The following is a 20,745-nucleotide window of genomic DNA, read 5'->3' as shown; positions in this document are numbered from 1 at the left end:
CACAGTCACAGATGTTTTATGACTTGTATGTTACACAACAGTTGGCCTTAAGTTCATCAGAGGAGTTTCAGAGCAGGCTTTTGCTGGGTGTGCTGCTATGTTTACCGATTAGACCAACTCATGCTACACTTTACACAATGTGTTTTTCATTATTCTATAACCAGACTTTTGTTGGGATGTTAAATTAAAAAGTATATACTATAAATATAGTGTGTGTGTAAATCAGCTTGCTAGAATGTGAATATTTCCAGTCTAATACCGAAGCCCTGGGAACTAACCTCTCTGAAGTGCTATTCCTAGGGCTTCTTTTTGGAATGATAATGTTTAGTTTCTAGAAAATTGCTAAATCATCTGATTTTTGTTAATTTAACATCCTAATGCACTGACAGTAATCCTGGCCCAAAACCTCATTTTGTAAAGTGATAACATCTTCTTTGACCTACCTGGTATTACAGAATAGATCCTGATTGCTGAAAGCCTATGTGGAAGGAGGTTAAAGCTGATTTAGCAAAACTGAATGTGGGATAGGAAGATTTTTAGTGAAAAAAATAATTATTTTGTTTGTTGGAACTGGTAGAACGTGAGTATATGTAATGTCTTTGGCCTTTTTGGTGAGGATGGGAGAAGGACGTCAGAATCAGCTTAGTCCATCTTAGTCCATCAGCTTAGTCTATCATATTTATAGGATGCCACTAAGCACAATCCTAGGTAATATGCTGACTATATTGTTTCTCACAATGTGATGTGAGAAACACATGTGATCAGGTTTCTATTTGTTTTGTGTTTGCTTCTTGTGGAAAAGTTCTCATGTTTCTCTGGTTAGTAGCAGAAACACAGATGAGGTGAACAAGCTGCTGCTGCCTCCACCACATCACAGCTTTGATCCTGCAAATACTTACACATGTTATAAAATTTACACACATGAGTACATAGAGTTAAGCAGGTATGCAAGTGTTTGCAGGATCAGGACCTAAGTAGGCAGAGGGAGGAGCTAGATCCTGCCACTGGGTGCCAGGCTCTCTTCCTCCTGCTCTTTTCTTGAAAAGCCACTTGCCTCTATGTCAGCCAATGTTTTTAGGTGTGCCCGGCTCCCACCCTAATTTAGCTGTAGGAACTGTGGTCTCTCTCTGCCTTTCTTCTGCTGAGGCACTTATAAAAGTACCAGTTACTTGGGTTCCAAACATTTCTGTCCCAATTCTGCTCCCACTGAAGTCAGTGGGAGTAGGATCTGACCCTTAAGGAATACAAAGGAAACTCTATAAAGGATTTTGCGCTCTGCCCCTTGAATTGGCCACTGTTACTTAAAGGGCATAATTCACAGAGAAAGATCATGCTTGATTAGTGCATTTTGAGATGTAGGAGTTTGAGTGGTGCTTTTCATTAGGTTCTGAAATAATATTTTTATACGTTATATGGAAAAGTCATCACTTTTTATTGGATTTATTAAAGGCTAATTGCATTGTGTCAGTACATCTGCTTGCGCCTTTGCTGGGGTTAAATTTTTGAGAAGGGAGCCAACTTGGTATAGAATTTAGATCAAGAGTGTCTAATATTTGATGCTAAGAAAGGTGCTTGAAGAATGTTCTGTGTGCTGTGTACACCTTGCCTCCTCTAAACCAGAACAAAATTGTACTTACTGGTGCAGAAGTGGATACCATCGTGTATGTACAAACACTTATAGGAAAGATATCTTGTATGAAACACTAGTGGGTAGCTTCATTGAGGCTTGGTAATTACTAGAAGCATTGTCTGGTTCCTGTAACAGTTATTATAAAATAAATTAATACAGTATGTATTTGAAAACTACACTTGCTCATCCATCCAGATGAGTAGGAAACTTCCTGGGTGAGTTCCATCAACTGCTGGAGCATGTACATTTTCATTTAAAAAAAAAAAAAAGTCTCTAGTCCTCTTGGTTGCAAAGAAAGGTTTCCAAATGTGAACAGAGTATAACCCACTACTGTGTTGTTTTTCTACATTTGCAAGCAAACCGCTCCAGGTACCTCTGCTGGTTGGGGTTTTTGCAAGCTGCAGTAGTGTGAAACAGACTCCTTGGTACACCGTGGGCAACAGGGAAACCAGCGTGGGTCGAGTCAGTTTGTTGCTAGTCAGGAAAGCTCTCAGTACTTAGCATTGGACCAGCTAGAGAGATGCAATTGCAAATATGTTATTCAACAGATGCCAGGGAAACTTGTCAAATAATATAGTCCTGCGGTTCTCAAATTGGGGGGTCTGGACCCCAACGTGGGTCGTGACCCTGTTTTAATGGGGTCGCCAGGGCTGGCATTAGACTTGCTGGGCCCAGGGCTGAAGCCGAAGCCTAAGCCCCACCGCCCGGGGCCAAAGCTGAAGCCAAAGGCCAAGGGCTTCAGCCCTGGGCAGCAAGGCTCAGGTTACAGGCCCCCCGCCTGGGGCTGAAGCCTTTTGGCTTTGGCCCCTCCACCCAGGGCAGTGGGGCTCAGGCTTCAGTCCCCTCTCCTGGGGTCATTTAGTAATTTTTGTTGTCAGAAGGTGGTCCCAGTGCAATGAAGTTTGAGAACCACTGGCACTCATCTAACATTTTTCGCTGCTATTAGAGCCCTAGTGGAAAGTTACTTTTAAAAAAGTAAAAAGTTGACTAATGATTTTATAATTAAATACAGTACATTGCTGTTTTATTCCTTTAAGTTGCCGGGGGTCTGGTTTGGAGTTTCAAAAAGGGTTCATTTAAACATAATTTTATATTATAAGCAGAACTGGTAGTTGCCATCTTATGCATTGATACTTCTCACTCTTAATAAAGCAAGGAATTGAAGCTAGAATGTTTAAGGTGTTTTATGATCTAGTGAAAGGGAAAAATGGTGCTTGAAAGGTTACTTTCAGGTTGAATATTATATCTGATGTAAAGCACACACATCTTTCCCTGTGTTGCTCAATGATACCTTAGGGTTTTATAACTAAAAAAATTGTAAAGTTCTACAGTAGTTTCACTACTTGGACTGTTTACTCTTTGTGCTTCATCCAGCTTGGACAACCATAGACATATTAATCTTACTTTTGTTTTTGGACATTCACATTCTGGTTCTAATTCTCGCGCCCTAGCATGAGTTGCAAACACTACAGGGGAATGTTTCAATCCAAACAAAAACGCCTGGCTTTGTTTACATTTATTTTACATTTCATTAAAAAATTCCTATTAATTTATGTTTTATAAATGCTTTTTCTAAAATAATAAAACCTAAATGTTGGGCCTAAACTATCTGATCGTTTCCCTTTAACATTGCTGTTTGGTACCCCGAGCTGGGTGAACATACCATTATCTGTGCAGCTCAGCAGCACGGTTGCTGCTGACCTCAGTTAATGTGGGGTCCCCCTCCCCAGGGCTCTGATAACAGAAACATGTCAAAGTCTAGCTCAGACAGAATTCTTTCTAGGGCATCCCATTGCACAGAGGGAGCACATCCAGTACTGCATCGCTTCAGGAGTGCTGCATGCTACCTCTTGCACGCTGGTCTGGCTCTGCAGGCTGGCTTGAAGTGGGCGAAGGGTAGGCCATGCCTGGGGACACACAGACTGAACAGTCCCTACTCTCCCCTGAACACAGGGATTGTAATTGTGACTGGCCTTTATACCTTGCAGAGGGGAAAGACTCCTAGTGCCCTACCCCTGACCTGCATAAAGGCCAGTCACAATCTGGCCCAGTGACAGAATCCTGTTTTGGAATAGCACTTGTTGAACCCACTGATGGGAATGCACTGCTAGTGTAAGTGGGCACAACCCAATTGAAATCCGCAGAGCCGAGCCTCTATATCAGGGTACGCCTACACAGCAACAAAAAAAAACAAACAAACAAACAAAAAAAAGAGCAACCTGTGGCAGTGAATCTCAGAGCTGGTTCAGCTGGCTTAAGCTCATGGGGCTTGTGCTATGGGTCTAAAAATAGAAGTACAGATGCTTGGGCTGGAGCCTGGGCTCTGAGATGTGTGTTTCTGAGCCTGGGTGCCAGTCGGAGCCCAGACATCCACACTGCTATTTTTAGACCCGTGTTGCGAGTCCAAGTCGGTTGAAACAGGACCAGAGACTCACTACCACGAGTCTTCTTTTGCAGTGTAGATACAGTAACTCCTCACTTAAAGTCGTCCCGCTTAACGTTGTTTCGTTGTTACGTTGCTGATCAATTAGGGAGCATACTCATTTAAAGTTGTGCAATGCTCCACACTTACGTTGTTTGGCTGCCTGCTTTCTCCACAGCTGGCAGCCTCCCTACGGCCCCCTCCCCCCCCAGCGCCTCCCGCCCGCCAGCAGACTCTGCGGATCAGTGCCTTCCCCCTCCTCCCCCCACCTCCTGCCCGCGGCAATCAGCTGGCTTGCAGCGTTTTGGAGGCAAGAAGGAAGGGGGAGGAGCGAGGACTCGGTGCGCAGGCTCCCCCTGCCTCCCGAACGTGGCAAGCCAGCTGATTGCCCCGGGCAGAAGGGAGGGGGGAGGAGTGAGGACTCTGCGCGCCTCCACCCTCCCTCCCCTACGCGGCAATCAGCTGGCTTGCGGCGTTTAGAAGGGAGGGGGGAGGAGCCAGGACGCAGCGAGCGAAGTAAAGGGGGAGGAGGTGGGGGGGAGAAGAGGCAGGTCAAGCGTGGGGGCTTGGGGGAAGGAGTGGAGTGGGCGTGCTGGAGGTTGAACCCCTCGCCTCTGGTGCTTGCAGAGTAGGGGAAGCTGCCCTGGAACCTAACCCCCCCATTTACATTAATGCTTATGGGGAAATTGGATTCGCTTAACATCGTTTCACTTAAAGTCGCATTTTTCAGGAACATAACTACAACGTTAAGTGAGGAGTTACTGTATACCTTTAGTGCCCAGTGAATTAGGCCCAGTGACTAATTTGCTGTTCACTTTGATACCATCTGGCTTAATTCAAATTCGGTCTAAACCTCTTTCTCCACTCAAAAAATAGCAAACCAAATACTGTTTTGATTTTGGACCATACAGTTACTCAGGGCTTGTCTACAGTAACAGCAGTGCAGCTGAACCGGTGCAGCTGTGCCGCTGTAGCATGTAGTGAAGATGCTACCTATGGCAACTGGAGAGCTTCTCCAATCGACTTAGCTACCGCCTCTCGGGGAGGTGGAGTACCTATGTTGGCAGGAGAAGTCCTTCCGTTGACATAGCGCTGTGTACACTGGGAGGTTAGGTCAGTATAACTACGTCGCATAGGGGTGTGGATTTTCCACACCCCTGAGCGATGTAGTTATACCAACATAAGTTGGTAGTGTAGACCAAGCCTTAGACTGTAATGTCTTTAGGGCAGAGGGTGCCTCTTTATCATGAGTTTGTACAATGCCCAGCACCGTGGGGATGGGGCCTCTAGACTCTACCACACAATAAATATCGTAAATGGGCACAAAGACCCAGTCTGTACAGACCTGTGGACTTTCCCACCCTCCAGATTTGTATAGCCCCCGTGTCACCAACTACAGCTGTGTTTGGTACGTTGTTAGTTACTATGTTCAGAGGTTACTATAAACCTGCAAGGTTCAATTCTGGGCTGCATCTCCAAGGGGCGCAGCACAGAAGATGCAGCCTTGGGGTGGAGGGATGGGCAAATGTGGCTTGATGCGACATTTGTGCCCTTTGGATTCGGAGTTCCTCCAGGGGACAAAATGGTGCTCAGCAAAAATGAAACCAGCTGATACAATTTCCCCTATCTGATAATAATTTATGCCAACTCATCCTGGGTTGCCTATTGGATGCAGCACAGCCTAGAATCCTCATAGTGCCATGTCCTGTGCACAGCCCTGCCCCAGACACACTCCCTGTGCTAACTCTTGTGAAGGGAGCAGCGTAGGGCCATTTCTGGAGCCCCTATGCTGTACCTCCACCGGATGGATTCTCCCCCAGACCCTGATGGCACATTAATGACCCCTGTACACTGGTAGCGCAGCATATAGGGGCCGGATCTGGGGAGAAAATCTGTCCTTGCAGTCTCTGCAGCTCAGTACTTTGAGGAGAATCACTAGAAACACTCCTGATAAGTTAAATGATAACATTTTATTAACAAAGCTAGGCCACCAGTAGATCTGTACCATACAGCCCATGAGAACTGCTCATGCCTGCATCTTGGATCTTCTCTCTGTGAGAAGCCAGCCAAAGCGGCTCACATTTAGCTAATTAGGAGATGACAATACACAGTCTACCTCCAGCATTCCATCTCCTGTTCATTGACCTGATAAGCTAAGGCCTAGTCTTCAGTAGAAGAGGTTTGTTCGTATAGCTATACTGGCTACATCAGGAAACCCACATAGTGTAGATGCAGCTTACATCAGCAGAAAAGGAGTTTTTGCAGGTATAGCTTTCATTGGTTCTGTGAACGAAACAAGCCATGCTGCCAAGAGCACTTTTCACTGGTATAACTGTCTACACTAAGGCTGTTGCCGCTATAGAAGTGTCATGAAAAATCACCCCTCTGACCAACATTACAATACCAACAAAAGTTTCTAGTGTAGATCTGGCCTAAATGACAGGATATATCTGCAGCACTGTTTGCAAAACCAAGCTAGCCCAGGCTTAACATCTGATGCTTGCTGAAACTTCCATCTCTGTTCCAAGCTCTGCTAATATGCGTGCAGTGTGTTGGCTTGCCTTGCCAACTTCTGTGGCTTTTTTACACACAGCAACATCAGCTGCTGCTTGCCATGAGCTGCACGTGGTGTCATATTTTTGTATTGCTTAATCTCACATTGATACACATACTGTACACTTTGGTCTTTAGTTTAGATCATGCCTTTAACAGACATATTGTTGATGACGCACATTCCGGTCCCTGGTTCTTGAAGAAATATCTCCATTCTCCCTGCTGCCTCTTGTGTCTAGCCTGCGAGTTTGTTAATCTCACCTCTACCCCCATCAGTCTGTTATCTCAATCTCCTTAGCTATTTCTTTGAGTGGTAGCCATGTTAGTCTGTCAGCAAAAGAAAAAAAAAAACGAGGAGTCTTTGTGGCACCTTATAGACTAACAAATTTATTTGAGCATAAGCTTTCATGGGCTAAAACCCACTTCATCAGATGCATCACTTCATCATACTGTATTTTCCACTCCATGCATCTGATGAAGTGGGTTTTAGCCCACGAAAGCTTATGCCCAAATAAATTTGTTAGTCTATAAGGTGCCACAAGGACTCCTTGTTGTTTTAGCTATTTCTGTCATCTTCTCTTTTAGTGAAGGGTCCTGAAGGTTGCAGTGTTTGGGGCAAGGATTTTGCTTTTATCGTAAAGTGTGCTTCTGCTGCCATTAGAAAAGGAGGAAAACGGTTTTCTGCCCCTTCTTTGTTTCTTTATGATCTATAAAGATGGCCTGAGAGGATTTACTCCAGATTTACACTGGTATAACTGAGATCAGAATAGGTTCTCTTGTGTACTCTGATGTAAATTTACATTGATTTGCTCTTTTGCCAAATAGTTTTGATTTCAATAAAATACATTTTTGACTCTCAAAAACTCATTTTTACCATGCTGCCTATATTGAATCTTGTTGCCTTGTATAAAAAAAATCCCAGTTTGTTGTTCCCCTTCCATGTCCTCTGTCTGTCTTCACTCTGACTGTGAGATTGTTGGGGCAGGGATGGTTCCTTCTCATATGTCTGGAAAATGCCTAGCACATGTGGGTGCTACTCAAACAAATATTTTTTTTTTTAAAACCACTCTGGTCTTAGGGCTGTATGAATTAATTGTTTGTGTGTGTGTGTTTTTATTCTGATAGTGATAGTCCATTTGCTGGTGTCTGCACCATGTGTTAGTAGATGCAACAGTTAATTAATGATCTGTTTGTGGATTTACAACTGACTCCTCTCTTTTTCCTTTGTGTGGTGTTTGAACATGCTTCTTTGCATCTTATAACACTCAGTCTTTTATGAGGATGTTCCATCACTTTTAAATAGCTTCCTAGTTTAACACTGTAAACCCCACATGCTTATTCATGTGTTTATCTAATTGTCTTGTTTGTTGAATGAGGGGAGGGGTTTGGTACAGGACTGTACCAGTCTGAAAACTGAATTGTGTAACTAAGGCTTGGTGCCTTTGTATTGTGTTTCTTCTCAGCTCCTGAAGAAAAGGAGGCAATTAAAGGGCAATATGAAAAGCTCATGGATGCCTATGGCTGCTTGGGAGAGCTCCGGCTAAAATGTGGTAAGTAGCTTTTGGGATGAGGACAGTTGTTAGATGCCCAAACAAACATGGTTTAATCCCAGTGACCAGAGTTGCCCAATTTCTGTCAGGTTTGGAAGACATTTGGGCTCTTGCTAAATATAACCATTTTATTGATGCAAATGTATTTTTTATAAACTGTGCATTATGTTAAAAGCACACTGTCAAGTATTATCTTAAGAGTTTTTAGGTTAAGTATCTTGCGTTCCTTTGTTTCATATAGGGTTACCATATTGCAATACTGCAAAAAGAGGACACTCCACGGGGCCCCGGCCCTGCCCCAACTCCACCCCTTCCCTGCCCCTGGCCCCGCCCCAACTCCACCCGCCCCCGCCCCAACGCTGTCCCCTCCCCTGAACGCTCCGCCCCCCCTGCTCCTCCCCCTCCCCTGCTTCCCGCGAATCAAATGTTCGCGGGAAGCCTGAAAGAGGCAGGCAGGCAGGCAGCAGGTAAGCTGGGGCGGCGGGGGGGGGGAGGGGCGCGAGGAGGCGCGGCCCAGTCCGGCGTCCCCCGGCCGAGCGGCTCCCTCCGGCGGCCGGCCCCGGCCAAGAGGCTCTGGCCCTGGCTCGGCTCAGGCCCTGGGGTGCCGGCCCCGGCCGAGCGCGCCGGCGCCGGCCCCGGCCGAGCACCCCCGCCCCGGCCCTAGCGACTCCAGCTCAGCTCGGGCCCCGGGGCCCCGGCTGAGCGGCTCCGGCCCGGCCCCAGCCCTGGCCGAGCAGCGCTGGCCAGCGGCCGAGTACCCCCAGTCCCAGCGGCTCCGGCCCGGCCCCAGCCCTGGCCGAGCAGCTCCGGCTCGGCCGAGCATCCCCAGCCCCAGCGGCTCCGGCTCCGGCCCCAGCGGCTCCAGCCCGGACCCAAGCCCCACGACCCCGGCCAGAGCTCCGGCCGGAGCGCAGCCCGATTCTTGCTAAAGCCGGCCCTGATTGGGGGAGTTGTTAGTTTTGCTGCAGCCACTTCACTCGCACTCGGGGTCCCCCGAGCGTCTTTTGCCCGAGTGCGAGTGGCTGCAGCAAAACTAACAACTCCCCCGATCTGCGGGGGCACAGAGGCGGCGGGCGGCATCCGAGCGCGCAGCCGCCTCCTCCTGGGCTCCGGCTGCTGCTGCGCTGGGGAGAGCGGCGGGAGCCGGGAAAGTTGGAGCCCGGGGAGGAGGCGGTCCCCTTACCATGCCTCCCTATTTTCCTGGACATGTCCAGCTTTTTGGAAATTCCTCCCGGACGGGGATTTGAGGACCAAAAAGCCAGACACGTCCGGGAAAATCCGGACGTATGGTAACCCTAGTTTCATAAGACCCTCTTAGCAGCTTGTTGTTTTTCCTACCACTTTTGTATAATACAAATGTTGATTTTCCCCCTCCCTTCCTTTTGTTTTGAATTGAGCTAGTTTCAATAATGGCTCTTATGATTACTAAGGGCCCAGTTGTGCAAATGCCAATGTACATGAATGACTTTACTCACATGAAAAGCCAAATTGACTTCAATGGGCCTTCTTGCATGCATGAGTGTTTTCTGAATGAGGCCCATAACTTCAGCTAACACACTGCAGAATATCATTATGCATCAGCATTGCTGTTTATTTTCATATGCTTTCAGGATTCTTGAATTAGCAAAGAAGCTGCTGCTAATCTCTACAACAGGAACATAAAATGAATTTTTGTAGTGCTATAGGAACAGAGCCATATCTCATTGATTTGAGGGCGCTCAGTACCTTGCAGAATTGGGCCCACTAAAAATACATTTCAGTTCAGTGCTTAAGGTGGTTTTAAACCAACATTTAAGTAAATTTTAGTGCTTGTAAAATGTGCCTCATTTACAGCTTGAGAGACTGAAATTCTCTATGTATAATGCAGGTAAGAGCTGTACAGACTTCCCCGCGCTGCCCTGGCAATGAGCCTTAACCTTGACTTGGAGGTGTGAGACTACTTCATTTGCATTCCACATCTACTCAATCCTTGGTCTCTTTAATGAACCTGCCAACAGGGATAACAAACATAGTAATGGGGTGAATGCCTGTATACTAGGAACTAATATAAGATTAGACTTAGACTTTGTCCATACTAGCACTTTTGTCGGCAAACCTTTTGTCGGTCAGGGGTGTGAAAAAACACACCCCTGACCGACATAAGTTTCACCAACAAAATCACTGGTGTGGACAGTGCTATGTTGGCAGGAGAGCGTCTCCTGCCGACACAGCTGCCACTGCTCGTTGAGGGTGGAGAGCTCTTTCCCGCAGGTATAAAGTGGCTACAAAGGAGACCTTGCAGTGGCGTTGTGTAGACATAGCCTAGCTCATATAGGACACTGACCAGCTGTTAGGTGGTAATGACTTCCATCTACTACAATTTGGGATGGATTTGAAGCAGTTACTTACAGATGAACACTCTATATCACAGTGTAAACCTACAGATCTATCTCACTGCTTGAAACAAGAAGGGGATATTTTGTTTGGTTTGTTCAGTTTCTTGTGGGGTAGTTGAGCAATTCGGTTAAACTGAATATCAGTTTTGTTCATGCTCTTGAAAATAAAATAGAGAGTGTATGGTCCATTTTTCTTGGCATTCCTGAGAGGAGTTCAATTAAACCTGCTGTTGTGATAGTTAAGGGATGTGGCGAATAAATACAAGCAGTTCAAACCACTGCTATAGCTAGTTCCCTCTTTGCAGAGGGGAACTAAATCAATCACAGGTGGCACCTCAGTCCCTCCTGTTCTCTGCCTGGGACACACAACAGTTCAGTCATCTGACGTCACTGGGCTCAAGAAAGGTCTATCTGGATGAAGTTCTGTGATACACTGCAATACACAGTAGGTCAGACTAGATGATGTAATGATCTCTTCCAGCCTTAGAAATCTGTGAACTCTATGAAATCTATGAAGTCCCTATAACCGTCATATTAAATGTTGTATTAATAATAATTTCATAGGGGATAAACATATGGCAGCTGTGTGTTAATACCTATTTTTTCCTTTCTTCAGACTTTTACTGCTATGTTTCCTCACATTGTTTATTTATTTTTTGAGAAAATCTAGTTATTTCTGGTGACCATGACCTGAGAAATTCCCCCTGTAGATCTCTGCCAGTGCATCTCTATCTTGTCAGAATTTTACCTCTGTACTGTTCCTGTTCAAAGCCACTTCTGAAGAGAGACTGCCAAAAATTCTGTTAATGGCTTGATAATAAGGACTGTCTGCAAGTTATATTAGCATAGATCTCTTCAAAAAAGCCACAGAGGGCTGTACTTAAATAGAACAGACCAAAGGTTCCCAAACATTTCCCAGGGCAGATTACAGAGATTAGAGAGAGAGAATGTCGTTTGCGCGCCTGGTCTCTCATTGGTAGTTGGGGTAGCATTTTTCTCTGGTCCCAAATACGTGACTTCACAATCCCTACAGCAATTGCTTCCATGGAAAAGTGACAACAGGAAGATATTTAATGTATTTTTCACTTCTTTTAATGCATTTTAGCAGCAGGAAACAAGGAGAGCAGCGCAATGCAACTAGCCAGCTCTCTGCAGTGCACCAATGGTTTGCAGACCAAAGTTCAGGAACCTATGGAATAGGCAGTGACAGAGTGGTCTATTTGACCAGTTGGTCACTATGGGAAACCTGCAAGCAAATCAGCACCTTTTGTGAGTGCTAAATTAGCGAAAAATAATTTGAAAATACTCTTCAAAGGCATACACAAAAGAGCGTATTTGCCAAGCTGAGAAACAGTCTTTTGTAGGAAATTCAAAATGTGTCTGGGAGCTCTCCGGGCAATGAATTAACCTGTAAATACCAGTACTTAGGGATCAGTACAAGTCTTAAGTCTCCTTGTCTACAGAACTTTAGTGTACTCCATTTCTACCTGCCAAGGAGAGGAGAATAGAGGCTGCTTTTTACATTGCCTTGCCTTTGCACAAGAATGCTGATGGACTCTGTGAAGCTGCTCACAAAGTTAATGTTTCCCAGAAATGACAGTATTCACTCATGTGCACTTACGTCAATTTGGATGACTCACTAGATTCCCCGTTTTCTTTTTGTTTGGGAGGAGCTGTAATAGCATTAACAGCTGAAGGTTTCTGTGCTGTGCTTCAGCCAAGGTTTTGTTTCTCAAGGCAGGTTTAGCCGTGATGTTTATTTTAAGCAGTATGTGAACGCTGGGTTTATGGTATTGTACAGCACGCTGTTCAGATGCAGTAGTGCCAGTAAAAGATATGTGTACTGTATAAGGTAAATTCTGGACACTATCAACTATGGGGGTTGCTTTATTTGATGAAATAACAGATTTCTCTTCTGAGAAACATTATCTGTGTATGGGTATATATACATATGCTAAAATGTAAGAGATTTTCACAGGCACAAAGGGCAGGTAGGTGCCCAGCTTCCATTTGTGCCTTTAAAAATTGCCTCCTTAAAGTCTAGCATCAGTGCTTAGAGGGACAAATAAATGTTTTGTGGTTAAAACACTGGGTTGGGATTTGAAGTTCTATTTGTGACTGCCACAGACTTCGCTTATTCTCTGAGCCTCAACTCCCAGTCTGTAAAATGGGGATAATAGTACTTCACAGAGAAGGGGTGACAATATGTGTGTTGATGACAGTGAGGCACTTGGCTACCATAGAGCTGGGAGCCATATAAATAGATTATGGGTCTATTACAGGAGTGGATGGGTGAGATTCTGTGGCCTGCAATGTGCAGGAGGTCAGACACTAGATGATCATGATGGTCCCTTCTGGTCTCAAAGTCTGTAAGTCTGTGTGAGGAGGGTTTTTTATTTAAAAATTAAATTTAAATTCCGTATCCATTAAAATGGAGATTAATAGAACTCTCGATACAGATAGTTGCTGTATAAATTGTCAGCGAAGATAGCTTGATGAAGCCCAGTGGACAACTGCAGTTCACAAAAGAAAATGGGATACTTGGGTGCAATAACATAAGGCTAGAAAAAAAATTCTGAAAAATACTGTATTTTATCGAGCAGAGATGCATGTTTTCATTAGGAGTCCGGTGCCCAGCTTTGGTCACCTTATCTTGAAATATAGCGGAGACTGAATAGGAGGAGATGGTTGGGTTGTGGGATTTTCATATAACGAGAGTGAAAAACTGTGGTGATTTCACTTGCAAAAGGAAAGAGAGAGGAGTAGATTGAGGTATTCACAGCAATGTGAATTGAGAATGAGAATTGACTAGTTTCTCCTTTTTACTGTATTTCATAATAGAAAGCTTTGAAACCTATGACATACACTGTGGGAGAAAATGAATAACAAGAGTCATATACGCAGGTTTAATACAGCAGCCACTTTATTGTTATCAGCTATGTTCCATAATTATGCTTCCTGGGGTATCCTCACTGAACTTTGGTCAAGGCAGCTGATTTCATAGGAGCTGAACAAAAAGTATAAAATTTTTGTCTTATTGTCTTGCTGAATGTTCTCCCAGACTCACCCTCCCACACACAGCATTCAGCACATATTTCTGCGAATAGCTGAGTTTTCCCATTTGCTTTAAAGGTCCTCTTTAAAGCCAACTATGATTATTATGGTTCACCACTGGGCTACATAATGATCTCAGTTACTATACATCAAATTTACACCAGGATAACTGTGTTCAAAATTTATCTCATTATCCCTGAAAGTGAACATGGAAAGTGGACTCCTCCATCTTTCTCAAATATTCTTATTTTCTATATCTGACTTTGAGGCATCTGGTTCTGGCCATTGTGGGAGACAAGATACCGGACTAGATGGGCCAGGGTCTGATCCATTATGGCTGCTTCTGTGTTCCTAAACACCTGTTAGCGCTGTAGTGATGAAAATGTCATTCCACATGTGCGTTGTGAAGGCTGGAATGAAGCAAGAATGTAGATTTTACCCACTTGTAAAGTAAATTCTAATTTTTGTTTAAAAAGCAATTTAAGTGACGATTCAGGGTTTCTAAGGCGAGAACTACTTTAAAAGGTCCACTGCTGGCATTGTTGCTTGTGCAAATGTGAAGTACATATTAAGACCTGGAGCTCTTTGATTACTCTTCAAGGTTTCCTTTTCTGGGTTGCTTTTCTTTTCTGCTGGCTCTGTGTATCAAGCACTCTGTAGCTGTTTAAGCTGCATGTAATATGCTTTCTGCTACTGACCTGGGATGTTGATATAAAGGAGACTTTTACCATATTTTTCCTCTCTTTCTTCCAGCTTATTTGCATTCTTTTCTCATCTAAGATTTTTTGTTTTGAGAAATAGGGCTGGATTTTGGCCTGTCCCTCCATAGGTGTGCAAGGAACCTCCAGGCCACAAATGAAGGCTGGCCACAATTAGAGTACATTCAGTCCCCTGAGTACAAGGTTTGCTTCTGACTAGCACTGCTAGCAAATGAAAATTGCAGGGAATTGATTCAGGGTTAATTTTTCTTCTGATCTTAAAGGAATACTGTCTGCCTTGTAGAATTTTTTTTCTTCTAATCTTGAAGCCAGTTACATTTGGTAAAGCAACAACTGTCTATGTCACATCTGCAGTAGCTTTTTAATTCTCCTGCTTGTGTATTCAGTAAAACAAGCATAAACCTTCTGACTGCTGTTCAGCTCCTCCTAAGTTGGTTCCTCGCACATGTGCACAATGCCGATGCAGCAAGATGGATCAAAAATGAAACAAATCATGTAGTTTTGATGTGATTTATACTAATATGGCAGTTCAATTATTTGCACTTTTTCAATCAGAGGTTTATTTGGAATCCCAAGGGATACAACATTAAAATATTATGACAGAAATAAAATGGATAGAGAGCTACACATGTGAAAAGTTAAGGCTAGTGAGGCTAACAGTATTCCTCTATTTTGAAAATAAAAAATTGGGGAAAGTACCATATGGACCTGCGGGGATGTCAGCGTGTGTCTTATTTTCATTTCTCTCCCCTCATAATTACAGTAAGTTCCGTGGCTTGAAGCCATTCCCTCTCTGCTGGCAAAATATCACAGCATTAATGCCAATCTGTGGCTCAGGAAAATTTGTAAACCATGATCCCGTGAGAATTCCGGGTTGTCATCAGTTCACATAGTAGGAAATAGTCTGCTAATAAAAGTGAAATTGTTTAGAGCCTAGAAAACCCTCCTCTAAAATCTTGTTAGATAAATGCTTTATTTTCACCCGGTCAATCAATAATTACCCAGCACATTAGCAGTTGTAAATTTCAGGAACAGAGAAAATCAGTTTTTAATTTGTTAACATAGAAGTATCTTGCATATTAACAACAACAAATAGATTTAGCAGTGTAAACTAAGGCTATGTCTACAGTACTTAGTTGAAGTGATATATACCAGAAGAGGAATCACATTAAAAAAAAAATTTTTTTAACTGGAAATAAATGAACTTGGATTTTGATTTATTGCTGGCTTCAGAATTGTTATAATCAGACTTGTTGGCCTAACTGCTTCTGGTAAATATGGTAACTAGAGGAGTTGGCCCTGCAACTGGTAATGCTACTATTGCCACACAAGATGGTATTTCAGACAGCATGCTTGGGTAAATAAAGCTTTTGTTTTATTCTCTGGGACTGTGTTTTCAGTCCAGCAAAATGTCTAAGTGAAATGATGAATGGACATAGCTCAGTCTAGGCTCGCATCACAAATGCACCAGATGTAATTAGAGACCGCTTTGGAGGGGCGGGAATTGGCAGCCAGTGCTTGGGGAAAGGCCCAGGAGTGAGATAACATGGGGAGCAAGTTTTCTTAGAACTGAGAGAAGAGCATTTCCAAGGCTAAGCTGAAAGTGCTGACAAAGAAGGAAAGGGGTGGAGCAAGTATGGAGGAAGCTGCATCAAAATGTGCGTGGGAAACTAGCTGGTGACCCACGAAGCATCTGAACCCTGAAAAAGAAGAGTTGAATGTTGTTGTTTTTTAAGGGTGGAGAGTACAGTAAGTCTGTCTCTCAGGGCTTGGTTTTTCATGGATGGAGACTCGTGGTTTTGAGGCCATGCCTAACTCCAGGCTTGAAAGAGACATGATTTATAGTTTGAGAATGGTATTGTATTGATAGCATTCTTATTGTTGTGCATGTTTCTGAAAGCTTGAGAGGCAAGATCTTTACCTCCGCTCTGGCCCCTGTACGTCACATAAAAGGGCCAGAGTGGCCTAGGACTGTCAAAGCTCCATATCCGTCCGGTGAGGATTCCCCCAGCACAGGCATTGTGAGACAGCCTTAAGGCTGCCTCCTGGGGACCCCTTTGCAAGCTCTGGTGTAGGTGGCATGTTGGATGGGAGGGGCCACAGCACTGGAGAGTCTGGGGTGTGCTGTGCCCCATAATGTAGCCTTGGGAGGCTGCAGTAAATTAGAGAGGCCTTCAGGGCTGCCTAAGAGGGTATGTCTACAGAGCCTGTGGCAGAGCGACCCTCCCAGCCTGGGACGACAGACTTGGGCCTGCAGGGCTAGTACTCTAAAAATAGCTGTGCAGACCCCACTTCTAAGTTGCAGCTTGGGCTCTGATGCCTAGGGCGGGGTGGGGTGCGGTGTGAGCTTCAGAGCCCAAGCTGCAATGTCTACACAGCTATTATTAGTTCAGTAGCACAAGCCCCGTGAGCCCAAGTCCATCGACCTAGGCTGGGAGCTTACATGTAAGTTTCCCAGACCTGAAGAAAAGCTCTGTGTAAACTCGAAAGCTTGTCTCTCTCACCAACAGAAGTTGGTCCAGTAAAAGATGTTGCCTCACCCACCTTCTTTCTCTAATACCTTTAAAGTTAACAGAGAAGTCTTACAGTAGAGAGTGCTTAAACTAGGGTTACCATACGTCCGGATTTTCCCGGACATGTCCGGCTTTTTGGACCTCAAATCCCCGTCCGGGAGGAAATCCCAAAAAGCCGGACATGTCCGGGAAAATAGGGAGGGAGGGCCCAGCGGTGTGGGGCCGGGGGCCGGGGCCGGCGGTGCTCGGCCGGGGGTGCTTGGCCGGGGGCCGGGGCCCCAGGGCCTGAGCCGAGCCGGGCGGGAGACGCCGGGGCCAGAGCCTCTTGGCCTGGGCCAGCCGGCTGCCCACCGGAGGGTGACGCTCGGCCAGGGGGGGCCGGACTGGGTCGCGCCGCACCCAGCCCCAGCTTACCTGCTGCCTCCCTGTTTCAGGCTTCCCGCGAACATTTGATTCGCGGGAAGCAGGGGAGGGGGAGGAGCAGGAGGCGGAGTGTTCAGGGGAGGGGGCAAAGTTGGGGCGGGGACTTTGGGGAAGGGGCGGAGTTGGGACAGGGCTGGGGGCGGGGAAGGGGCGGAGTTGGGGCGGGGCCCCGTAGAGTGTCCTCCTTTTTTAAAACTAAAATATGGTAACCCTCCTTAAACTGCATATCATGGGCCTGCTGTAGCTCCTATTGCAGTTGGTGGCAAAATCACTGGGCCATGTCTAGACTAGGAAAATAGGATGTTAACAAACATGATTTTAAACAGGACATCACACCTATTGTAGACAGGGCAAGTAATGTTTAAAAACATGTTAGCTGGTTTCGGTTAACCCTAGGTTCCCATCTAGTGTGGACCAGCTAATGACCTGTCTTCTAGACACAGTGCTTCAGTGGGAACAGGATGAGGCCCTCCCCAAACATCTGGGGCCCCAGGGTGGGTTGCACATCTCAGATGCTTTCATATTTTAAAAAAAATAGGCTAATATCTCTGGCAAAGAAATAGTGAAATATCTTGGGTTAGATTCTGTTAGGGTGACCAGATAGCAAGTGTGAAAAATCAGGAGGGGAGGTAATAGGTTGCCTATATAAGGCAAAGCATCTAATTTTGGGATATCTGGTCACCCTAGATCAGGGGTGGGCAAACTTTTTGGCCTGAGGGCTGCATCGGGTTTTGGAAATTGTATGGAGGGCCGGTTAGGGGAGGGGAGCATGGCCCGGCCCCTACCTCCTATCTACCCCCTCCCGCTTCTGGCCCCCTGACGGCCCCCCCGGACTGCTGGCCCATCCAAACCCCCCTGTTCCCTGACATCCCCCCTGGGATCCCTGCCCCATCCACCCCCCCTGCTCCCTGTCCCCCGACTGCCCCCCGCTACCCCATCCAACCCCCGCTTCTTCCTGACTGCGCCCCCCGAGACCCCCATCCCCATTCAACCCCCCTGTTCCCAGCCCTCTGACAGCCCTCTGACCGCCCCGACCCCTATCCACACCCCCGCCCCATGACCACCACCCCAAACTCCCATGCCCTCTATCCAAGCCCCCCGCTCCCTGCCCCCTTACCACGCTACTTGGAGCACTGGTGACTGGCGGTGCTACAGCCGCGCCGCCCGGCTGGAGCCAGCCACGCACCGCGCAACACAGAGCACCGGGTCAGGCCGGGCTCTGCAGCTGCGCTGACCCAGGAGCTCACCGCCCTGCCGCCCAGAGCATTGTGCCAGCGGCGGGGCAAGCTGAGGCTGCGGAGGAGGGAGAACAGCGGGGGAAGAGCCGGGGGCTAGCCTCCTGGGCCAGGAGCTCAGGGGCCGGGCAGGAGGGTCCCGCGGGCCGTAGTTTGCCCACCTTTGCCCTAGATTCTGTGCTATGCATCTAAAGCTCACAGCTGGGGCGCGCTATCGTGGCTTTAAGCCATCTTTGCACCTTTCCAATCCTGGTGGCTCCACAGGGTGGTGCATTGGCTGGCATAACTTAGGGCATGTCCACACAGCCCGTGGTGGCAGCAAGCCTCCCATCTTGCCTCTCTAATATCCTGGGACCAACGCGGTTACACCACCACTGCATACAACTTTAAAGATAAGTATGCAGCACCTGGTGTTGACTGTCAGCGCGTCTCCCCTCACGTTCGCAGATGTTTCAGTAACAATGGGCTGTTCACAATACACCCTGCTACCGTTGTTTTTTGTTTGTTTGTTTGTTTTTTAAAGTACTATTAGATTTGAACTTCATTTTTCCTGGTCTGACACTGCCTTTCCCCTCAGATCCCTTCTGGCTATGATCCCTATAGAAAAGATTAGTATCCCAGCAACCAGTGAAAACTTTTGCATGAGATCCTGTTTTAGATCTAAAATCCCTTTTGTCTCAGCATTCCTATTGTCACAGTTCAGGGCAACTACACCGGTATTTCCACCTCGAGCATTTTCTCTAGGCTCCCGGCTCCTCGGCCACCACCTGTCTTGGGCAGTAACCAGAAACCTGCATCTTTCTCCTTCCTGAGCGGGGGTTTTGCAGACTGGGTTTGCAGGGTTCCTGCTGATGCTTGATATCCCCAGCAAGCCAGACTGCCTAAACAGGCCAGCGTCTGTGCTTTGATTTCTCTTTAAAGGCTATGAACAACTGCAATTGGCAGCAGTCACAAATTGCCACACCGTTCTTTATAAGCAGGCATATTTATTCTTAAGGTGAAAGCATTATAGAGAAAACATATAAAAACATAGACGTACGTAGACACATGCTAAAAGCTTACCAGAAGTCACCCAGTCTTATGGGGCCTCAAAGCCCTTCCAACTTTTTCCCAAAAAGGAATGGGGCCTCCCCTGGACAGAAAGTCCTGTTCATTTGCTGGATCAGAAAGAAGTCTCTGAGTCGGCTTAAACTCAGACGTTTTATCCAAAAGTCCTTTCTTTGTCTTTTGGTCTCTGGAGAATCCAGTTTGAACTAGTATATGCGAGCCTCTTCAAGTGATGGTACTTCTTTGGAGAATTGACTACCTGAGTGAATTTGCCCCACTGTTCTTAGTTCCTGAAGGAGTGGTGGTCATCCTCCCCCATGGAATTATATACAATCCCTGGCCCACAATGATACATAAACTTAATACAGTAAGATCTCCCAAAGATATTGGCGGAAATTGCCATATCTGTCACACCCACCACACAGCCATCAGTTTGTCACTGCCACCTCCCTCATGCTGAAACTGACTATAACAATTTGTGTTTATTTGTGTATATTTGTGTTTCTTTACAGGATCACTTAATGCTGCGCTCAAACTCCTCACTGTGGGCCAGATTCTCAGCTGATGTAAATCAGCATAGCTCTGTTGACTTCAGAGGCGCTACACTGATTTACACCAGGTGAGGACCTGGCTCATAGTCTGTAAGCAACCCAGAACAAGGAATATTTTTCTGGATCTTCTCTATTAGATGCCACAGAATAGTGTGTAATCAAGTGTGGTTAAGCATTAAGCTAAATGATGTAATCTCCTGGTTTTAATCCTTTATAATTATGCATAGTCAGTTGCAAAGTAAGTGGGAATAAAATATAGGGTTATTACCATTTCTAACGCTCAAAGCTGTAGTACTAGCTAAGAAAATATAACATATGTGCCTAACAACGCCCCCTCCCCCCCAAGAATGGGAACATGGTGTACCCTTGTTGACAGAAAGAAACACTATGAAAATCACTTTTTATAAATAACCATCTACATTGGCCTTTATTGTGAACTAAACGCTGCAGAATAGCATGAATAGATGCAAACAGTCTCATGCTTCATGCTGAAGTCCCACACAAATGTTCTGGGCTCCCCAGATATTCCCCTTAAGACAGGTTTTCTCCCCTGATCTGATGTCTGAAAATAAGAGTCAAGGGGAGTTTAAAAGCAGCAGAGAGTCCTGTGGCACCTTATAGACTAACAGACGTATTGGAGCATGAGCTTTCGTGGGTGAATACCCACTTCGTC

At 45.8% G+C, this 20,745-nt stretch overlaps 1 protein-coding gene across 2 annotated transcripts in view; it reads left to right on the top strand.

The window, feature by feature from the left end:
* The window catches only part of SYNJ2 (synaptojanin 2), an 88,029-nt gene that overhangs the window by 4,264 nt on the left and 63,020 nt on the right, over positions 1-20,745 (top strand). The window contains exon 2 of one of the 2 annotated variants that reach the window (XM_024214032.3): positions 8,069-8,155. In XM_024214032.3, the coding sequence (XP_024069800.2) occupies positions 8,069-8,155 (87 nt within the window). Of the gene's footprint in view, positions 1-8,068; positions 8,156-20,745 lie in introns of those variants that run through there. The other variant, XM_024214033.3, reaches the window with a different exon arrangement.

Source organism: Terrapene carolina, unplaced genomic scaffold (assembly GCF_002925995.2).
Source record: "Terrapene carolina triunguis isolate 2854851 unplaced genomic scaffold, T_m_triunguis-2.0 Scaffold85, whole genome shotgun sequence".
NCBI classification, from domain to species: domain Eukaryota; kingdom Metazoa; phylum Chordata; order Testudines; family Emydidae; genus Terrapene; species Terrapene triunguis.
This window is presented reverse-complemented; position numbering and strand designations above follow the sequence as displayed.